General features: G+C 36.8%; 1 protein-coding gene across 1 annotated transcript in view; it reads right to left on the minus strand.

Annotated features, from left to right (window-relative positions):
- ATRNL1 (attractin like 1) overlaps positions 1-24,482 on the minus strand; it is an 808,908-nt gene that overhangs the window by 553,208 nt on the left and 231,218 nt on the right. Inside the window, exon 20 of the mRNA XM_018041487.1 lies at positions 9,348-9,441. Coding sequence (XP_017896976.1) covers positions 9,348-9,441 — 94 coding nt within the window. The remainder of the gene's footprint in view (positions 1-9,347; positions 9,442-24,482) is intronic.

Here is a 24,482-nt window from a genome sequence, read left to right on the forward strand (position 1 = left end):
ATGGAGAAGCCTGCAAAGGTTCTAAGAGATGAATGGGAATCAAGGAACAATTTGACTCTAAATCTCAGACATTTCACTAATCTAAACCTAGAAGTCACTAACCTAAACCTAGAAGTCACACTTAAAGAACAGGTCATTTAAGGTTATTCAAATAAAAGTGCAATAGTTAAGGATGTCAAGCAAGCTGCCAAGTGAACATAACTACTTGTGGAAAGGTGTGTGACTCTTGCAACAATCAGTCTTAAAACCTAGTCTTTTATAATAAAGGTTTGGAGGTTAAGGCACAATCCAGTGTAGAGGGGTGGAATGGAGCAAGAGTTATTCCATGCAATTTTCCAGGACTTGGGCTGTTCCTAAGTCCTACAATCTTGTAGGTCCTCATCTTTATCTCCACTGAAGCATTACATGGGGAAAGAGAGCTTGTATAACACAAGAGCTTTGAAGGGGCCAGGCTGAAGTGGTGGACATAATCCAATTGCATGACCTTCAACCTAACTCTGATAGAAAATGGGAAACAATGCCTAATTGTGTTCAGTAAGTTTTCATAACTGACAACTAAATGAAATTCAATCTAATGGAGTTCTGGAGGATGATGTGTTGGCTTAGAAACACTGATGGCAGAACTAACATTTAAATTTGAAAGTTCCTAATAATCCAAGAGCTTTAAACTCAAAAAGACACACTCAACAATTCAAATATTTACCTGACATGGGAGGTTTTATATTAATATTCAAGTTGACCTTCCTACCAGGATAAGTACCATTTTCCCCCCCTTCCCAAGAAGAACTGTAGCAAGAGGCGGGGGGTGTGGAAATAATTGGGAAAAACAAAATCCAAAAATACACTAATTTACATTTGTTTTATAAAACCCTGTGTGCTGTGCTGTGCTTAGTCACTTCAGTTATGTCCAACTCTGCAACTCCAGGAACTGTAGCCCACCAGACTCCTCTGTGAGGATTCTCCAGGCAATACTAGAATACTAGAGTGGGTTGCCATGCCCTCCTCCAGGGGATCTTCCCAGCCCAGGGATCAAACCCAGGTCTCCCACATTACAGGCAGATTCTTTACCATCTGAGCCACCAGGGAAGCCTAGAAACCCTTACTATGTCCCAAAAACTAGTCTAAAAAGGAAGGCACAAATTTGATCATCCAAAAACGGAAAAGGTACTAACATCATCCTCTGCCTCCCACCATTGAAACAACATAGATTAAAATGGGTAATAATCTTAAATACTGCTGGTCTAAAGGTAAACTAGAGAGGAAAAATTGCTCAGGAAGAAGATTCTCCTATGGAAATATTTCTTGAAGTGTGGCAAAAACTATTAATGTTGCAATGCTTATAATAAAGCAAACTTTTGATCCCATCATAGAGTTTAAGTCACCATTTTCCAGGAGATTCTTCTTCACCCTACTTTTGAGAGCCAGAGTCTTAATCCTACCGTAAAGTGAAAGTGAAAGTGAAGTCGCTCAGTCATATCCGACTCTTTGAGACCCCATGGACTGTAGCCCATCAGGTTCCTCCGTCCATGGGATTCTCCAGGCAAGAATACTGGAGTGGGTTGCCATTTCCTTCTCCAGGGGAATCTTCCCAACCCAGAGATCGAACCCAGGTCTCCCACGTTGCAGGCAGACGCTTTAACCTCTGAGCCACCAGGGAAGCCCAATCCTACCATAAGAAGCTGTGAAAAAGTTATGACTACTAAAGAGGAAAGATGTAAGGAAAAGAAAGGGGGGATTCAGTTATGCATTAAACTACTAAACTTAAAATATCCTGCTTACTAATAGTGCCATATATCTCAGGTAGCTATATTTATAGTTCCAAATGCCTTTGAGAAATTTTATCTTCAATTTACTACTGATAAAAAGTAAAGCATGATTCTGGGTCAACCCAAAAATTTTGATTAAATTACCAACATAATATCTAATAACATCATGAATGTATATATTTGTCTCCAGAAAGAAATAAATTGCTCTAAGATCTCACCCTGTTTATTTAACTTATATGCAAGTACATCATGAGAAACGCTGTGCTGAAAGAAGCACAAGCTGGAATCAAGATTGCCGGGAGAAATATGAATAACCTCAGATATGCAGATGATACCACCCTTATGGCAGAAAGTGAAGAGGAACTAAAAAGCCTCTTGATGAAACTAAAAGAGGAGAGTGAAAAAGTTGGCTTAAAGCTCAACATGCAGAAAACTAAGATCATGGCATCTGGTCCCATCACTTCATAACAAATAGATGGGGAAACAGTGGAAACAGTAGGGAACAGTCAGACTTTTTTGGGGGGACTCCAAAATCACTGCAGATGGTGACTGCAGCCAGGAAATTAAAAGACGCTTACTCCTTGGAAGAAAAGTTATGACCAACCTAGATAGCATATTCAAAAGCAGAGACATTACTTTGCCAACAAAGGTCCATCTAGTCAAGGCTATGGTTTTTCTAGTAGTCATGTATGGATGTGAGAGTTGGACTGTGAAGAAGACTGAGCGCTAAAGAATTGATGTTTTTGAACAGTGGTGTTGGAGAAGACTCTTGAGAGTCCCTTGGACTGCAAGGAGATCCAACCAGTCCATTCTAAAGGAGATCAGTCCTGGGTGTTCTTAGGAAGGAATGACGCTAAAGCTGAAACTCCAATACTTTGGCCACCTCATACAAAGAGTTGACTCATTGGAAAAGACTCTGATGCTGGGAGGAATTGAGGGCAGGGGGAGAAGGGGATGACAGAGGATGCGATGGCTGGATGGCATCACCGACTCAATGGACATGAGTTTGAGTGAACTCTGAGAGTTGGTGATGGACAGGGAGGCCTGGTGTGCTGCGATTCATGGGGTTGCAAAGAGTTGGACACGACTGAGCGACTGAACTGAAGGTCTTATATACAATAAATAAAACAACAAAGGAAAACACCAATTAACTAGATCAATGGTTCTCAATGGGGATAAATGTGCGGGTAACAATTATCTCCATAATTATGGAGTTCTAATGGACCACTTTAAAATAACTAAAAAAAGAGGCAGAGGATGATAGATGACCTGAATGCACAAGGCAACTCCACATGACAAAAAGAGTCAATCCAAATTTTACTCCTTGGAAAATAGAAAATAAAGAGATTTGTCCATAATTACTTGACAGTAGAACCTAACCTTTTTACTGATAAACAAAAATTAGTTTTCCATGTTTATAATATATAGTGAATTTTCTAGGAATGCAATTACCACATAAGTTGAAAACAGACCATATATAATTTTATTTAGAATTTAACAAAGATGAATTCAACACTTCAGAAAACTTCATCAACAAATACTTATGCAATTCATGGTATATATAGCACACAGTTTGGAATATGTGTCCAGAGAATGTTTCAGACTCCTTTTAAGAAAATAAGAACTAATTTTGTTATTTTAATCCTATCCTATATATTTTGAAAAAAAATTGTATTCCTATGATATAAAATGTACATGGTAAAAATTACATATTTAAACTATTTATTTGAGTAATGCCAATTGATTTTCAGCTAGGTATCCTGACAGTGTTCCCAGAAGCCCAAAACCCAACTCTACCGGCTCGGTACTACTGTGTGTTTTTCCAAATTATCCTCTATTTCCTAATGTCTAAGAAATGATATAGTTTCCAAGGTCTTTTTAAGTTCCAGAAATAGAATGTGTGCTTTGACATGTGGTAGGGTTTTAGGTAGAATGAATGCTTTCTGTGACATTTTATCTAAATCTTACCTATATTTTAATCTAGGGAATTATTTTGGCAAAGAGTCGGACACAACTAAGCGACTGAACTGAACTAAACATTTACAAGTAAGATCCAGCTAATATTTGAGAATATAATACTTCCTTATTTTCTCCATTTCAACAGCCTATCACTTATCTTGGTATAAGATCTCTAATTTCTAATTTACCATCTTCACTGGGTCCAGAGTGGATGGAAGGAGTTTCATAGACTCCTTCTACTTGACCCTTTCTACCTAACAGCTCTTTAGCCAACAGTCAGAAGACCAACAAGAGATTCTGCCAGCTGCTACATAAATCCATTCTAATTACGCACGTAGGGACAGGAAAATGACCACAGAGTGAGTTTACAGACCGATGTAGGGGGCTTCCCAGGTGACTCAGACTGTCAAGAATCTGCTTGCAATTCAGGAGACCTGGGTTTGATCCTTGGATCTGGAAGATCCTCTGGAGAAGGGAATGGCTACCTACTCCAGTATTCCTGTCTGGAGAAATCCATGGACAGAGAAGCTGCCGGGCTACAGTCTATAGGTGGCAAAGAATTGGACACAACTGAGGGACTACTGCTATCACACTGAATTAAACAGATTTGGACCAAAATTCCATTTATAACATTGTCCCTATAAGTTTCCATGCTAACAAAGGGGCTATGATTTATCCCTAAAGGCCATAACACTATCTAATTTTTAATACAAATTTATTTATTTTAATTGGAGGCTAATTACTTTACAATATTGTATTAGTTTAGGAAAATTCATTAAGTTCTGGAGATGCTATTCCACCATCACTGAGAACCACTGACCTAATAATTTGATGTTTCCTTTGTCCAACCAAAATATTTTGAGCTTCATACTTACTGGGTACGATATATAACACGTTATTGACTTACACTTCCTGTTTGTACCTGAGTAGAAATGAGTAGCTTTGCAACTAAAAGAGAAACAAAGCTCTTCATTCTTTATGCAGAATATTGAAAGGTACAGGAAACTAACTACCGTAGTCATGGTGAAACCATAAAAACCATGGGAGTTGACCAGACAATATCATAAGTATATACCATAATATTTTATCAAAACTTCTTCTACCTATTTTCATCTGAAATCTTTTATTTCACACCAAGAAACATCCATATCTATCAGAAGTGTTGTCAGAGGTTGAAAGAAAAATAAATGAACCACTGACCTTCTTAAAACTTAAAACTTCTTAAAACTTCTGACCTTCTTTAAACATGCATTGAAAATGACAGACATCGTATTGTACATAATGCAAACAAGTGTCACCTTCACACTGTTAACTGAGAAATTTTACAGGAAAAATATCTGTGTTTTCCTTAAAGTCTGCATGTTGCTCCTCAAATTGAAAAAATTTTCCAGAGAAACAATTTTCACTCATTTCATGTTAGCTTATATTTTCATTAAATTCATTTTTTTAACTTACCTATTTTGAGTTCCAACTGTGTTCAGGCCAGTGCCAGAATGAGGACTCTACCATGGCAAGATTAATAATTTGGTGTCCCTTTAAATAAACATTTTGACCCCATATTGAAGGCCTGCCCAGGATGTCTACTATTGCCCTCCCCCCATCTTACACCACAGGAAATGCATTGTTAAAATTTTCTCTAATTATTTCCCACAGGGTTCATGGAAAAAGACTCTAAAAAGGGTGGAGACCCAGACTCACAACTCCACATTCCCAGGACCTTCCTATTATTGATGATGAGCACTTGAGCACTAATTTATCAGCTGGACATTTAAGCTTCCTGCTGGCTTCACTCCATGTTAGTCAGTATTTCTTTATCATCTCTCCCTGAAAGCTCTTGCTTCTCTTTAGACTTCTGGCCATTTGGTCACCCTATAATCTCAGGACTCCAACGCTTTCAAGAAACTCAGGAATCTGCATTTGCCCAGCTTTGTTTCTTTCATTGTAAAGGTGGGAACAATGCTTTTTCTGGCTCTCTGCATCCTTGAGCAAAAACTAGAAATGCTGTGATCATGTTCATGTTCACTTCTTTGCTTTACTAATGTTGTTTCCCCTTCTCTTTACTATATTCTCTACTCAGAAAACTTGAACTCACTTCAACTTTCATCTTAAATATGCCCTGTTCTAACTATCCTTATTCTTCCATGATAAATCAATCATTCCTTTCAGTCCTCATTCAGTAGTTTCTTCATTCTATTCCACTGAACAAATTTATTGAACATTTACATTGTAGTACTGATGCAACAGTCCCCAAAGAGTTTCACTTAATAAAGGATATAAGCAAGTACACATATAATACATTGGAAAAATTCATAAATAGGAAGAGACTCAATTTCAGTTTGGAGAGGTTATGAAAAATCTACCAGAAGATGTGATGTCTAACTACACGCACATTGCTGTGCTAAGCTGCTTCAGTCGTGTCCAACTCTCTGCAACCCTATGGACTGTAGCTCGCCAGGCTCCTCTGTCCATGGATTCTACAGGCAAGAATATTGGAGTGGGTTGTCATGCCCTCCTCTAGGGGATCGTCCTGACCCAGGGATCGAACCTGTCTTTACATCTCCAGCATTAGGCGGGTTCTTTACCACTAGTGCCACGTGGGAAGCCCCCTTCTAACTACATTTGTTGTTGTTCTGTTGCTCAGTGGTATCCTACTCTTTGCAACTCCTTACTTAAAACCAAACAGAAATTATCCTGGGAAGAAGGAAAGGCTCATTCATAAGCATCTCAAAGCACTAATTTAAGATAGTGTAGTATATTTTGCCTAGTGTCTCCACTGCAAGCCTAATACTTTAAGTAAAAGCCATGTATTATTCATCTTCAATAACAGTACGAAGCACTCACTTAATGATTGTCTACTGACATGAGTGACTAACTTTGCTTCCTAACAAGAGCATTTTTTCCAGTATAAGCACATGGCAGGAAATTACTGCTTTAAATTATTGCTTTAAGAATGAGGACCCTAGACTTCCCTGGCAGTCCAGTGGTTAAGAATCCACCTGCCAATGCAAGGGACATGGGTTCAATCCCTGGTCTGGGATGATTCCATGTACCTCATGGCAACTAAGCCCTGGAATCACAACTACTGAGTTCACACAAGGCAACTAATGAGCCCAAGCGCCCAAGAGTCCGAGGTCTGCACCAAGAGATGCACCAATGAGAAGAGCATGCATTGCAATGAAGAGTAGCCCTCACTCACCGCAACTAGAGGAGACCCAGTGCAACCAAAAAAAAAAAATTAATTAACTTAAAAAAATTTTGTGAGGATGCTAATGTCACCACTGCCCCACACTGAAATAAATAAAACAAATATGTATACAAAAATAAATATAGGTATTTAATATAAATATGTAATATAAACATTTCTATTTTATAACTATATTGTATATGCCATGCAAATTACAAATATAAATATAAATAAATAAAACAGATAAGTAAAATGAAAAAGCAATGAGAGTAATTCTATCCATAAAAACTTAGAGTGAAGTAAGTCAGAAAGAAAAACACCAATACAGTATATTAACGTATATATATGGAATTTAGAAAGATGATAATGATGACCCTATATGTGAGACAGCAAAAGAAACACAGATGTAAAGAACAGACTTTTAGATTCTGTGGGAGAAGGCAAGGGTGGGGCAATTTGAGAGAACAGCATTGAAACATGTATATTACCATATGTGAAATAGATCACCAGTCCAGGTTTGATGCATGAGACAGGGTGCTCAGGGCCAGAGCACTGGGATGACCCTGAGGGATGGGATGCGGAGAGAGGTGGGAGGGGGGGGTTCAGGATGTGGAACACATGTACACCCATGGCTGATTCATGTCAATGTACGGCAAAAACCACTACAATATTGCAAAGTAATTAGCCTCCAATTAAAATTAATTAATTTTTTGAAAAAGAAAAAATTAAACAAAAAAAACTATCTACAAAATACACCCACAATTTAGTATTCCAATTTCTCCCATACTTGTAAAAAATTTCCCCTAATTATAGTAACTAGCAGTAAAATGTACTTTCTTCATTTAGAACTACATAAATTATTTTTCTAATATTTAATGCATATGTGAAATCTTATAACTGTATATCTAAGCTTACAAACCCATGAGTTCAGTGAATTAAAATACTGTCTCTTTCACCTGGAATCAAAAATGTGTTACTAAAGTACTACATCACCTAAGAGATAATTATTATGGATGGCTCTGCCATTTACGAAAAAACAAAGTACAAATTTAAACTGTCAGTGTTTAAAATGATATTAGAAGCTCAACAAAAATATTTGTTGCTTAAGACCAAGATTTACTACCTAAATCACTAGGAAAAGGGGAAGCAAGAAACAGGGGAAAATGAAAATGAAGGGCTCTTGTTAAGAATCTATTAAAATTTTAATATGGCAACAGCAGAACATTCAATCAGTCAAGAAGCTCTCCTAAGCATGAGGCCCTGTGCAAATGCACACGTCACATGACCACAAAGTTAGCCGTGCTTATAACAACCAGCATACGGCATTGCAAAATACTGGCGGCATCTCTGACTTAAAGCATAGGACTCTGCTTAACTGAATTGGTACTGACAACAAAGTAGCCTTCTTTAACAGGAATTTCCCTATGATATTATGCTTTGTCTTTACTTTTAAGTTTAGAGACTATGGAGAAGGATAAAAACTTGTTCTGTTCACCTTCTCTTGAAAACCTATGACACCTCAGAGACTAGCCAAAGACATGATCATCGAACATGAAAACTGCAGGATAATTCTACAGCAAATAATATATTTGTTCTAAGTAAAAACAAACAGAAAGATCATTTTCCAAGGCTAACAGATTTCTTTGGATATAAACTTTTATTTATATATAGATAGATACAGTTTTGGAGAATGCTTTATTAATCTTTAAAATAATCATGTGGTTTATGTCAAATATAGTATATTATATCTAATACAAAGACAAGTGCATGCAGATAAATAATTCAAAACTATCAAAATGATTTTAATATATAAAGTAACAAAAATCATTTAAATAACCTGAAACAATTAGTTTTTAAAGTTACTTCTTTTGGAGGTGGGCGAGAATCAATCTTCAGATTAACAACTAAATTACAAAAAGACAAAAAACACTCATAGAACTACTAAAAGCAGAGTAACAACAAGAGTGGGTTCATGTCTAATGAAATAAGAGAAAAAAAAAAGAAAATGAGTATAAGAAACCAACTGAAAGGCTTAATGAGATTTTGATGATCAGGATTAATAATAAAAGATTTAAAATAAAGAAATGCACAGAAACATTGAATTTCAGTTCTTTAACAATATATAGAGGAAAATTATAAAGATAGCCACCCAAATTTGAGATTTCATATATAAGATGTTCTAGAAAAATAAAAATATTTCTTTTTATCAGAAAGGTACAAAAGACAAATATTCTATGGGCTCTGTTTTAAAACTTCCACAAAATTGTCATTTAAAGGCTTAAGTTGTCTGAAGATTGATAAAATGCAAATCAGCATAGTTGATGATAATATTGGTTGTTTAACTAACACAACACTGAACTTCAAAGGGAAACCTGTAGCAATCACTTCCACAGCACAAATTTAACCCACAAAAGTTGTATAAAGTAATTTTTACTTACAATTGGCATTGATCACCTTTTATTCCTTTAGTTGTGCAGAAACATTTTCCTGTGTGCATATGACAAATATTTGCATGGCCACTGCATGTACAAGCTGTAAGTCAAAACCAAAATGATATTGAATATTCCCCATCCCAAACATGTACATCACATTTCAGGGAAGATTTTATTATCTTATTTTTAAAATAATCGATCATCCTCTTGCCATCCAAAAACTAGCGTTATGACATGGGTTATTTTTAATTAAAGGGAAGTTAATTTACTCATTTAAAATTTTTTGTGAAACACTTCAAAGTCTTTGGAATATGCTTAAGTCGAGTGTGGATCCAAGTATTTATCTCATCCTTTTTTGGACTTTTTCCATTTCTAATTTGGAACATCTACTTAATAAAATGAGTTTCAAAGAACACAAGATCCTTAGAGTCACAAGATCTTTCGAGTCAAACAGCTTAGCTACAAAATGCACATCTATAATCACTAGTATGTTGACCTTGGGCAATTTATATAAACCTCTCTAGTCTTAGTTTCTCTGTCTTCAAAAGCAGGGAGATACTCTTGGGACTTTTGTGAGAATTAAATGAGATAATGTATTTTAAATTCTGAACACATATCAAGGACTTAATAAATTTAACTGTTACCTCCACTGCTGTTACCACTGCCAACAATAAAATAATATAGTTTTTATGTATTGTATAAAGTTTCTTTGCCCAAAAATCATTCTTTTAAATTTTTAAAGTCATTCTCAGTTTTAGTATTCCAGAATATTACCCGAAACATGCCAGAGCATAATAGTTATACCCAGTGAATTTGGTTCATATGAACTCATTTCATTTTCTTACTCTACATTCCTTTGTTAAAGATCAGTGTTCCAAATATTTAGGACACAAACCTCATACTTCATTGTGCCCAACACCTAATCAGTGAGTAGGTTCTAGATTCTACAAGGAAGCATCTTTCTTGTATCTGACCTTTCCTTTCCACGGTGATAGCCATCACTCAAGTCCTGTCACTTACACTCTCTGACTGATACCAATATAATTCAGTAACTGATCATTCTACCTTCAGTTTGGCTACAATTTCATTCCTCAACCTTCAGACATGTTTTATTTTTATTTTTTGTTTTATTTTTTTTTTAATTTTTATTTTTTAAATTTTAAAATCTTTAATTCTTACATGCGTTCCCAAACATGAACCCCCCTCCCACCTCCCTCCCCACAAAAGACAGGGCTGATCATACCATTAGGCCTTTCAAAAACTTTTAATGAGAACTATTGTGTTTCTGCACACAATCAGCTAGTTAAACAATTCTACTGATAAAAATGAAATTATTTGGCTTTCTCCTGATTTTCATACACATTTAAAAATGAGATAATGAGCCACTATTTTGATCAAAATATAAAATACTGTCATGTGGAGTTATTTGCTTGTGCATTCAGGATACCTATCATCTTCTGCCTCTTTTTTAATTATTTTAATAGGATCCATTAGAACTTTATAATTATGGAGATAATTGTCATCCCCACATTTATCCCCACTGAGAACCACTGATCTAATTAATGTGTATTCCTAGGATATAAAATCTTTGTGGCAAAATATTACAGAAACTAAGCTTCTCATTGCTTATGATCACTTGCTTTGAAAAAACACATAATTAATGTACAGTAAAAACATACAACACTACATACACACAAAAAATAATTTTGGCAGTAGGTACATTTTTATGAACCTCGGTTTGCTTTCTTCAAGAGATGAGATTTTCTTTCAAGATTTTCTTTCTTCAAGAGATAGGAATACCAGACCACCTTACCTGCCTCCTAAGAAATCTGTATGCAGGTCAAGAAGCAACAGTTAGAACTGGACATGGAACAAAGGACTGGTTCCAAATTGGAAAAGGAATACATCAAGGCTGTATAATGTCACTCTGCTTATTTAACTTATTAGCAGAGTACATAATGGGAAATGCCGGACTGGATGAAGAACAAGCTGAAATCAAGACTGCCAGGAGAAATATCAATGACCTCAGATGACACCACCATTATGGCAGAAAGCAAAGAAGAACTAAAGAGCCTTTTTATGAACGTGAAAGAGGAGTGTGAAAAAGTTGGCTTAAAACTCAACACTCAGAAAACTAAGACCATGGTATCCGGTCCTATCATTTCATGGCAAATAGACAGGGAAACAATGGAAACAGTGAGAGACTTTATTTTGGGGGGCTCCAAAATCACTGCAGATGGTGACTGCAGCCATGAAATTAAAAGATACTTGCTCCTTGGAAGAAAAGCTATAACCAACCTAGGCAGCAAATTTTAAGGCAGAGACATTACTTTGCCAACAAATGTCCATCTAGTCAAAGCTATGGTTTTTCCAGCAGTCATGTATGGACGTGAGAGTTGGACTATAAAGAAAACTGAGTGCCAAAGAATTGATGCTTGTGAACTGTGGTGCTGGAGAAGACTCTTGAGAGTCCCCTGGACTGCATGGAGATCCAACCAGTCAATCCTAAAGGAAATCAGTCTTGAATATTCCCTGGAAGGACTGATGCTGAAGCTGAAACTCCAATACTTCGGCCACCTGATGCAAAGAACTGACTCATTTGAAAAGACCCTGATGCTGTGAAAGATTGAAGGCAGGAGGAGAAGGGGATGATAGAGGATGAGAAGGTTGGATGACATCACTGACTTGATAGACATGAGTTTGAGTAAGCTCTGGGAGTTAGTGATAGACAGGGAAGCCTGGTGTGCTGCAGTTCATGGGGTCACAAAGAGTTGGACACAAATGAGCTACTGCAGTGAACTGAGGTTTTATTTTAAAAACTTCTACATAACAGTGTTTTTCCTTCATAAAGAATATGGAAATAGATCGGATTTATGTTTGTGAATAAACTCTGGAAACACAATATGTGAGAATCACAGAAATGAATGACAAGGTACAGAAATGCAAGGAAAAGGAAATTATCATGAGCAAAAAAGGAACTCAGATGTACTGATGACAGGTAACATCATAAATAGTAAATGAATATAACATGATATCTTTTAATATTAACTTGAAGTTTCACAGTAATACTATTTGTATTAAAACTACACTAAAAAAACAAATGATATACATTAATATTTTAAAACTTGAGTAAACATTTTATTTATTCTTACGGCAGAGCTAAATAATGTCACACTTGCAGTGTTTCTTTAAAGAATTATCATTGTAGAGTAACTTTAATAATTTCTGAGACAAAAAAAATTGTGTTAAAATACTTTTCAATGTAAACTCATTTTGAGAGAATTCCCTTGAGGTGCTATACTTTGGGCTAAAATGGCACAAATGTATTTTAAATTCAATTGTTTAAAATGTATATTTTATGACATGACAATGTTGAAATTATTCTGTTTTTGTCAGCATTTGAGGTTATCTTTTTATGCTGAATAAGCACCTATAAAATCACCATACTGTGGCCTTTTATTTGGTAAATTTTCTATGATGATGATTTTACAGCTTAGATGTACACTAGAGGAACATTGTGTGGTCACACGGTATTTCTGTTTCCCTATAATATAAATTTTCGATATCAACTTACAACTGAAACTAAAAAATAAGGATAGGAAAACAAATGCTATACAAGTTATTCAAATACATTGTATATAAAGAACATACTTTAGAAAAATGAAATCAAACAGTAGTCACTGGCAGTATTTGCTTCAAAGTCAGTTTACGTGCTTAGAGCTTTAATTTCTAGGTCATTGCTATTTCTCACAAACACAGACAACTTCTGGGAGTTGGGAAATCATGTCCATTTAATTTCCGTTCTACATTTCTAGCATAATTATACTTGATATTTAGTAGATATACATTAGGTTTCACATATAGTAAGAATTCTGGCAAAGACTAATGTTCAAACAGCCACATGACTTAAAATTATATTTTCCTTCTTATATTTTTATTTACAGTTCTAAGTCCAAATATTCACCATCTGTGGCTTATGCAAACAGGAAAAAAACATAGTTGAAGTAAAATATATATGAAAAGTCAATGTCAATATCTTAGAAGTCTGATTTTTCTCACTGATATAAATAAATATGAAATGTCGGTATCAATATCTTAGCAATCTGATTTTTCTCACTAAAAACTCAAAAATTACAAATATTATCACATATTAACCTGTTACTCAGAGTATGATTTTGTTTTCTTCTGGAAAGATAAGTCTCATAATTTAAAATATGTCATTTCATTTACAAGATTATTTGGTTTACTTGGGATATTGGGCACCTGTATTTGCCTAAATACAGAGTAAATGAGAAATTAAGAAATGCTTCTTTCCCCAACAAGTAAAGTACAGTGAAACTCAGTTATTCTGTCCTTGTTCCAGTTGCTGGATGCTACTGGGTGGAAGGCAGTACTCTAGAGCTATTCTGAGAATATGACAGTGAACAATAATCTACAGCTTAAGGACTGGAACTGACGAGTAAATGGCACTGTTTTGAGGATTTAAATTACAGACTGAAAAGTCTTAAAGTGCCAAGAGGGCTATAAGTTTCATATTTTACATTTCAAAGCCATCCAACATATTGAAAAATGAAAAAAAAAAAAAACCTCTTAACCATCTGTTTAAGAATTAGTAAACTATATCTATGAGGCCAAGTCCTCATTTCCTATTTTTAAAGGGCTCATAACTTGAGAACGGTTTCTACACACGGAAACAATTGTGAAGAAGGAGGAGGAGTTGAAGCTGGAGGGAAAGAGGAAGCAGAGGAGGCAGCAGTAAAGCAACAATCACACCTGGGTCAGAAAAATGATCATTCACTCTCTGATCCTTTAGAGGAAAAAAAAAAAAAAGGCCAACTCCAGAAACACAATCAGAAAGCCTGGAGTCACGTAACTGGTCAGTTTTACATTCTGAATGAATGTTAAAAACTAAGATCTCATTTAAAACCAACAAGGGAAAAAATAATAATGATAAAAAAATAAAACCAACAAGGGGGCTTCCCTGGTGGCTCAGTGGTAAAGAATCCATATGCCAATGTAGGAGACACAGGTTCAATCCCTGATCTGAGAAGATTGTCAAGACTGTATATTGTCACCCTGCTTATTTAACTTATATGCAGAGTACATCATGAGAAACACTGGGCTGGAAGAAGCACAAGCTGGAATCAAGATTGCCGGGAGAAATATCAATAACCTCAGATATGCAGATAACACCACCTTTATGGCAGAAAGTGAAGAGGAACTAAAAAGCCTCTTGATGAAAGTGAAAGAGGAGAGTGAAAAAGTTGGCTTAAAGCTCAACATTCAGAAAACGAAGATCATGGCATCTGGTCCCATCACTTCATGGGAAATAGATAGGGAAACAGTGGAAACAGTGTCAGACTTTATTTTGGGGGGCTCCAAAATCACTGCAGATGGTGACTGCAGCCATGAAATTAAAAGACGCTTACTTCTTGGAAGAAAAGTTATGACCAACCTAGATAACATATTCAAAAGCAGAGACATTACTTTGCCAACAAATGTCGGTCTAGTCAAGGCTGTGGCTTTTCCAGTGGTCGTATATGGATGTGATAGTTGGACTGTGAAGAAAGCTGAGTGCTGAAGAATTGATGCTTTTGAACTGTGGTATTGGAGAAGACTCTTGAGAGTCCCTTGGACTCCAAGGAGATCCAACCAGTCCATTCTGAAGGAGATCAGCCCTGTGATTTCTTTGGAGGGAATGATGCTGAAGCTGAAACTCCAGTACTTTGGCCACCTCATGCGAAGATTTGACTCATTGGAAAAGACTCTGATGCTGGGAGGGATTGGGGGCAGGAGGAGAAGGGGACCACACAGGATGAGATGGCTGGATGGCATCACAGACTGGATGGATGTGAGTCTGGGTGAACTCTGGGAGTTGGTGATGGACAGGGAGGCCTGGAGTGCTGCGATTCATGGGGTCTCAAAGAGTTGGACACGACTGAGCAACTGAACTGAACTGAACTGAAGCTCGAGTGCCACCACTACTGACCCTATGCTCCAGAGCACAGGAGCCCCAACTACTAAGACCACATGCCACAACCACTGAAGCTGCTGTGTCCCAGAGTACGTGCTCTGCAATAAGAGAAGCCAGTGTCAGAGAGGCCTGCACGCTGCAATCAGCCAACAGCCCCTGCTCCACAACTAGAGGAAAGCCCACACAGCAACAAAGACCCAACACAGCTATAAATAAAAAAATAAAATGTGTTACAAACGAAACAAGGCTCTGGTTTTCCTTTTTGACAGAAGAGGGTTAGGCATAAACACAGGAAAATTTTGACCAAAATTAATTTCAACCCAACTGTCCTGGAATTGTATTTTTAATATCTTCTATTCAGCTTGGACAAATGAGTAACTTTAGTCATATTTCATTTTCTAACACTAGCAAGATAAATTTCTTGAACACCCCTAATCACTACCATTAGTTTTTGACCTCTTCAACTTTGACTTCTTATATTTTCTTTCTTTAATCTGTAGCTTTCATTCAGCTAAAAAAAGTAGGGCAAAATGTTAATACCCTGGGCTAGTGAAGAGGCAAGAAAGCCACATATTATTAGAATTATTCACAAACCAAACATCAATAATAAGTGAAATACCAGGCATTTTTTCCCATATTAAGTTCTACCACCAAAAGTTACTGCTTGGCTCAAGTTCAAATTCTAAATTCCAAATTATATAGTTTTTATCATGTCTCTTTTCAAATCTGCATTGCTTTCAATGAGATTATTTTTTAAAGTTGCACTGAATTGTAAAAACACAGATACACAGATAAATACATAGATGCACAGATATATACACAGATAAAATTCACAGACAGACAAAACAGAGAAGAGAAAGCTTTTCATTGTAGAAAAAAAATCTAACTGATACTGTAGAAAGGATGATAGAATTAGAAAATCTCCATTTGGAAAAAAAATCATAAAAATAGTAGATAAAAGTTTGAAAAGTAATATGATATTCACATAGTCTCAAAGTATCTCCTACAAGACATTTTTCCATTAAAGGAGAAAATAGTAATTTCATACTGAAGAAATCTGGCAGACACTACTTTAACCAAGTGTTCATAGTGAACACTACCATTTACTGAATGATGACAGCATGTAACTCCTGATATGGTGAGAAGAATTTAGCATAACTACACGGCTATTTCTGCCAAAAGTGTGCAATCAAATGTTATGATGAAGAAATGTCACACAAAGCCAAACTGTAGTATATTCAATGCTGTTGTTGTTCAGTTACTAAGTCATGTCTGATTCTTTGTGATCTCACAGACTGTTCAGTTCAGTCGCTCAGTCATGTCCGACTCTGCGACCCCATGAATCACAGCACGCCAGGCCTCCCTGTCCATCACCAACTCCCGCAGTTCACTCAGACTCACGTCCATCGAGTCAGTGATGCCATCCAGCCATCTCATCCTCTGTCGTCCCCTTTTCCTCCTGCCCCCAATCCCTCCCAGCATCAGAGTCTTTTCCAATGAGTCAAATCTTCGCATGAGGTGGCCAAAGTACTGAAGTTTCAGCTTTAGCATCATTCCTTCCAAAGAAATCCCAGGGCTGATCTCCTTCAGAATGGACTGGTTGGATCTCCTTGCAGTCCAAGGGACTCTCAAGAGTCTTCTCCAACACCACAGTTTAAAAGCATCAATTCTTCAGCACTCAGCCTTCTTCACAGTCCAACTCTCACATCCATACATGACCACTGGAAAAACCATAGCCTTGACTAGACGGACCTTAGTTGGCAAAGTAGAGACATGCAAAAACAGGCCATACAGGTTTCCTGGGACACCCGAAAGCAGAGCATTCTATGAAACCTTTCCTAAACTGAAATGGTGTAAAACAAAGGGGACATTAGCATAGGACACATCTTGCTAACAGTGTACAAAATAAATCAAGACAAAGCACAGATGTTCACAGAAGCAATTCTAAGCTACAGCAGCTTGATGCTGAGATGCTGAGGGTAATTCTCAGGGAAGGAGTTTGGTGGTGCCACTTTTGTAGCTTGGGGGGTTGCTGTTTCTCTAATTGTTCAGTCATTTAGTCATGTTCGACTCCTTGCGACCCCATGGACTGCAGCACGCCAGGCAACCCTGTCCTTCACCATCTCCCAAAGCCTACTCAAACTCATGTCCATTGAGTTGGTAACGCCATCCAACCATCTCGTCCCATGTTGCCCCCTTCTTCTCCTGGCTTCAGTCTTTCCCAGCATCAGGGTCTTTTCTAATAAATCAGCTCTGCGCATCAGGTGGCCAAAGCATTGGGAGCTTCAGCTTCAGCATCAGCTCTTCCAGCGAATATTCAAGGTTGATTTTCTTTAGGGTTGCCTGGTTTGATCTCCTTCCAGTCAAAGGGACTCTCAAGAGTCTTCTCCAACATCACAGTTCAAAAGAGTCAGTTATTCAGTGTTCAACACTCTTTACGGTCCAACTCTCACATCCATACACGACTACTCGAAAAACTAGAGGTTTGACTATATGGATGGACCTTTGTCCACAAAGTAATGTCTCTGCTTTATAATAGCTGTCTAGGTTGGTCATAGCTTTTCTTTCAAGGAGCAAATGTCTTTTAAGTTCATGGCTGCAGTCACTGTCTGCAGTGATTTTGGAGCACAAGAAAATAAAGTCTGTCACAGTTTCCATTGTTTCCCATCTATTTGCCATGAAGTGATGGGACTGGAAGCCATGATCTTCGTTTTTTGAATGCTGAGTTTTAAGTCAGCTTTTCACTCTCCTCTTTCAACCTTCATTAAAAGGCTCTTTAGTTCCTCTTCACTTTCTGCCATAAGGTGGAGTCATCTGTGAATGTGAGGTTATTGATAGTTCTCCCCGCAGTCTTGACTCCAGCTTGTGCTTCTTCCAGTCCAGCATTTCTCGTGATGTACTCTGCATATAAGTTAAATAAGCAGGGTGACAATATACAGCCTTGACGTACTCCTTTTCCTATTTGGAACCAGTCTGTTGTTCCACGTTTGGTTCTAACTGTTGTTTCTTGACCCGCATACAGGTTTCAGGAGAGAGGTAAGGTGGTTTTGTGTTCCCATCTCTTTAAGAATTTTCCACAGTTTGTTGTGATCTACATATTCAAAGGCTTAATGTAGTCAGTGAAGCAGATTTTTTTTTTTTTTTTAGTTCCCTCACTTTTCCCATGATCCAACGGATGTTGGCAATTTGATCTCTGGTTTCTCTGCCTTTTCTAAATCCAGCTTATACACCTGGAAGTTCTCAGTTCACCTACTGTTAAAGCCTAGCTTGAAGGATTTTGAGTATTACATTGCCAGCATGTGAAATGAGCAAAATTGTCCAACATTCTTTGGAATTAGAATTAAAACTAACCTTTCCCAGTCCTATAGCCACGGCTGAGTTTTCCAAATGTGTTGACATACTGTGTGCATCACTTTTACAGCATTATCGTTTAGGTTTTTAAACAGCTCAACTGGAATTCCATCACCTCAACTAGCTCTGTTCATAGTGATGCTTCCTAAGGCCTACTTCACTTCACATGCCAGGATGTCTGGCTCTAAGTGAGTGACCAGACCATCATGGTTATCTGGATCATTAAGATCTTTTTGTACAGTTCATCTATATGTTCTTGCCACCTCTTCTTAATCTCTTCTGCTTCTGTTAGGTACTCGCCATTTCTGTCCTTTACTGTACCCATCTTTGCATGAAATGTTCCATTGTTATCTCCAATTTTCTTGAAGAAATCTCTAGTCTTTTCCATTATACTGAATCCCTCTATTTCTTTGCATTGTTTACTTAGGAAGGCTTTCTTACCTCTCCTTGCTATTCTCTGGAACTCTGCATTCAGTTGGGTATATCATTTCCTTTCTTCTTTGCCATTTGCTTCTCTTAACAGTTACTTGTAAAGTCTTCTCAGATAACAACTTTGCTTTCTTGCATTTCTTTTTCTTGGGGATGGTTATGATCACCATCTCCTGTACAATGTTACAAAATTCCATTTAGAGTTCTTCAGACACTCTGTCTACCAAATCTAATCCCTTGAATCTATTTGTCATCTCCACTGTATAATCATAAGGGGTTTGTTTTAGGTCATACCTGAATGGTCCAGTGGTTGTCCCTCTTGTTGATCAGTTGCTCAGTGGTGTCCAACTCTGTGACCCTCATGGACCACAGCATGCAAGCCTTCCCTGTCTTTCACTATCTCCCAGAGTTGTTCAAACTCATGTTCATTGAGTCAATGATGCCATCCAACCATCTCATCCTTCATCACCTCTTTCTCTGCCTAACCTCAATCTTTACCAGTGTAGGGGTCTTTTCCAACGAATTGGCTCTTTGCTTCAGGTGGCCAAAGTAAAGGAGCTTAAGCTTGAGCATCAGTCCCTCCAGTGAACATTCAGGGTTGATCTTCTTTAGGATTGGTGAGTTTGATCTCCTTACTGTCCAAGGGACTCTCAAGAGTCTACCCCTTTCTTCAAGATAAGCCTGAATTTTGCAATAAGGACCTCGTGACCTGAGCCACAGTCAGCACTAGGTCTTGTTCTTGCTGATGTATAGAGCTTCTGCATCTTTGGTCGCAAAAAAGAGAATCAATCTGATTTTGGTGTTGACCATCTGGTGATACTCACTGTAGAGTCATATCTTGTGTGCAGTATAAGCATCAATGTTACTGGCCTGATTTCTACAACTATAATGTAGATAAGAGAATTCCCAGTTTTAAAAATATACATCCAAAAATGTTTAAGGAAAAGAGGGACATCAAGCCTATGATATTCAATTGAGAGATAAGAAGAGAAAAAACAAATTTGAAAGAATATCCTAAACAACTTTTCTGTGTAAAATTATGCTCACCAAAATTAATAGACCCTTTTGACGTTGAAAAGATTAAATATATCTACACTTTAAAAACAGATAATAAAAAAACAGATAATAAAATACACTCTTATGAATTCTACTTGTAAGTCAGTAATAACATGCTAACTGTATTTGAAGAGTTCCTTGTTTTTCTTGTATGTTACTAAGGGTATGTTTTTATATTTTTGAGTGAAGGGATGTGCTTAACAATATATAAAATAAAAAATGATTTCATTTCTCAAGAAAATATTAGTCCCTATTTTTAAAAGAAAAGTCACCCCATGTGAAGAATTATCCAAATGCCTTCTATTGCCAACAATGGGATTCATAATCACAATACAGCTTTGAACCTGAAAGAGTTAAGTGCTGGCAGATAGAACAATAAACAAAATATACTCTTAGAATCATTAAATATACAAATCATATGGTATAGGGAAATAAATATTTTTATGTCAGCTGAAAACATTTGTAGGATGATACATTCACTAACATGACCCCCAAATTAATAGGTAAGTGAAGTGAAATGTAGACGGTAAGCTTAGGGAAGTCAGACACCAAGATTCTATTCTATTGTCTGAAAAACTAGAAACTGAGAAGAATTATACAAATTCCATTTTTTTCCTTATCTAAACTTCATATAACTCCTTTTATAGGTACTTAATGAAAAATTTATACACAAAATATTGGATTATTACTCAATAAGTTATGAGTACAGACTGAAACACCATTTATAATTATTGAAACTAACCCTCATTTAGAGAAAAACAATATGTATCCTTTGAGTCAATATTGCTTCTTGCCTCTGTTACTGAAAAATAAAATAAAACTGAAAAATTAACATGCCAAAAATCATAACCTGCTTTTTACCTCTGGCTCTAAAGTGAAACAATTGGTTGAAATGTGAAAGCCATCTAGCCAGAAAGTCTGAATTCCACTTTCTCTTGGATGATATAAAAATGAGTAAAACGTATCACACAAACATTATATTTTCTTAGTAACTAATTTTAGCAACGGACTAACTGCATACCAAGTACAGTACTACTACCTATATAATAGGGACACAGAGGTAACATAAAATAATTTTTAAAAAGGTAAGACAAAACTTCTTATCAAGAAGTTCACATTCTACTGAGACAAGAGAACAATAACTTACAAAAACACTGATGGCTATCACCATGAAAGTACAAACACTGCCTGAAGTCAGAATGGAAAGTACACGTTTTCAGGCTGAAATTTCCCCTCAGCTGAGATTTGAAAAATGCATAATGGAGCTCAGAGGCACAGTAATGTCCAGGAAAGTAAAGATCAGAAAAACGGGTGAAGAGTTGGGTTAATATAAAGAAGCGACTGGAGATGAGGTGAAAAAAAACACAATATTGTGAATATCATAGAGAAGAACAAATGATCAAGTAAAAACAAAAAAGAGAAGATGAACTATTTAGGAATTATTACAACGGGTTAAGCTAAAGTAAAGATAAATACAACCAGACAATTATGGCAGTTCAATTATGGCTTTGAAATGCATGAGTTGACCACTGTTTATACCTGGGATTCAACAGAAGTAAGTACATATTTCCTTTGAAGTACAAGAATCTGGGAGTCCACATTTGAATTCTGGTCCCATCACTTGCTGGCTTAACCTCTTACATGACTCTTTGGCCCTATGTCTTTGGTTTACTTCTCTGTAAAATGGATGTAATAGTACATACTTGAAAGAATGCTTAGGAGAGGATGAAAAACATTAGGGAAATTTCTTAGCAATATTCCTGATAAAAATAAACTATTAAACATTAGTTATATATGTTTTTAATATAATGTTTGGAGCTTGGCTGACTAGGAAAATGTCAGAATCTTAAACGTGGCACAGAGAAAAAGAGAAGTATAGATGTGGTAGAATGTGAGAACCATGCTAGGATATAAAACCAGAAATATCACTCAGGGTCAGAGCACAAAAGGCCTTGAACGTCTTGTCAAGGAGTTTTTATTTATTTCACAGATACTTGGGAAGCAATGAAAAATTTTGGAAATGGTCATAAAATCACTGAATTTTGAGGGAAGAAAATGTGTCTTTGTCTTCTGATAGTTCAGTTCAGTGCAGTCACTCAGTCGTGTCCGACTCTTTGCGACCCCATGAATCGCAGCACGCCAGGCCTCCCTGTCCATCACCGTCTCCCGGAGTTCACTCAGACTCACGTCCATCGAGTCCGTGTTGCCATCCAGTCGTCTCATCCTCTGTCGTCCCCTTCTCCTCCTGCCCCCAATCGCTCCCAGCATCAAAGTCTTTTCCAATGAGTCAACTCTTCGCATGAGGTGGTCAAAGTACTGGAGCTTCAGCTTTATCATTATTCCTTCCAAAGAAATCCAAGGGTTGATCTCCTTCAGAATGGACTGGTTGGATCTCCTTGCAGTCCAAGGGACTCTCAAGAGTCTTCTCCAACACCACAGTTCAGATAAAGGAGGTATAAAGGTGGATTACAAACGGAGAGACTGCATATAAGGAGGGTAATTGTTCACTAACTCAACAAATATTTAATAAGAATCCATTCCATTTTAGGGCTTCCCAGGTGGCTCAGTGGTAAAGAATCTGCTTGCCGATGTAGGAGAAATAAGCTTGATCCCTAGGTCAGGAAAATCTCCTGGAGAAGGAAATGGCATGACCTCAGTTTTCTTGCTTGGGAAATTGTATGGACAGAGGAGCCTGGCAGGTTACAGTCCATGGATTCGCAAAAGAGTCAGACACAACTTAGTGACTAAACAACAAAGAACAACACGTAACATTTTAGGTCATCTGTAACATCCATCAGCAGCGGAAGAGAAGAGGAATCATGAGGGCCTGAACTAATAAGGGGAACAGAATACAAAGGAGGGTATAGACACCAGACACAAGATGGAGTCTGTTTGGGGCACAAGGGTTGAAGAAAAGGAAAAAGTCAAAGGTACCATAGAAATCAAGCCTAAAGATGCGGGTGAAGGGAGAACATTCTTTCAAATAATAGTTACTGAATTTAGTCTATGAACATTAATTTGAATAATAGGGGCCTTCTATAGAAATGTTTAATAAGTCAAAATTAAGTTAAAATTGCTTAATAAAGTAGGCTGTTATACATACAATTTATGTAAAACATAAATTATATGCTAAATATACAATTAAATGTTTATATAGTTGCTTTAAAGCTTAAAAGCATAGACCATGGTTATTGTAAAATTAGTACATTTTATTTACTAAAATTTGAAAGAAAAAGCAGTATAAAAGGTATAGATAAAACTATACGTGATTAAGATTGAGAAAAAAGCTATCACTTACATTCAGGTCTTATGATATATAAAAACGGACCTTTGAAGAAAAGGCATTTCTTCCTAAATAATATGTTAAGACATATTTTAATATGTTTATGAACTATTTACAGGGAGTATTTATGCTGGTGCTTTCTTACACCTGCTCTAAGCATTTCTAATATATAATTAACTTCGCCACCATCACTAAGTAGTTTTGAAATATGAAAAGGTGTGTATGTAAATTGGTATTTAGCTTGATTTTGCTTTTGAAAAAATCTGTAAGTATCAGAAAAAGCTAAATACATGCTGAGAGTTTCTTAGTTAACCTCTAATTTTCTGTAGCATAATAAATAAATGTTTTATACGTTTTAAAATATGAGTAGTACCCCCAATTTAAATTCACCTCTTCAATTTCATCCTACGCCTGTCATTTGAAGCTAATAGGAATTCCTCAACATTTGTAGGTCTAGGGTTAGAGCCATTTTTGTCTTTAAATTATAACACCTTATCTTACTTTTAAAAAAACAAATTGTGCCAGATCCTTGCAACATAAAACCTAAAGTAAAACATGATGAGGAAGCTAAGCATTACATCAAGCAAAACTAAAGGGAAACATTGAACACTTTGATGGTTTCTATCTTGCCCCCAATAGGTTAAGTATTATTATCTGGTCCCATCACTTCTTGGCAAATAGGTGAGGAAACAGTGGAAACAGTGGCTGACTTTATTTTTCTGGGCTCCAAAATCACTGCAGATGGTGACTGCAGCCATGAAATTAAAAGACACTTACTCCTTGGAAGGAAAGTTATGACCAACCTAGATAGCACATTAGAAAGCAGAGACATTACTTTGCCAACAAAGGTCCATCTAGTCAAGGCTATGGTTTTTCCAGTAGTCATGTATGGATGTGAGAGTTGAACTATAAACAAAGCTGAGTGCCAAAGAACTGATGCTTTTGAACTGTGGTGCTGGAGAAGACTCTCGAGACTTCTTGGCCTGCAAGGAGGTCCAACCAGTCCATCCTAAAGGAGATCAGTCCTGAGTGTTTATTGGAAGGACTG

Source organism: Capra hircus, chromosome 26 (assembly GCF_001704415.2).
Source record: "Capra hircus breed San Clemente chromosome 26, ASM170441v1, whole genome shotgun sequence".
In the NCBI taxonomy this organism is placed as follows: domain Eukaryota; kingdom Metazoa; phylum Chordata; class Mammalia; order Artiodactyla; family Bovidae; genus Capra; species Capra hircus.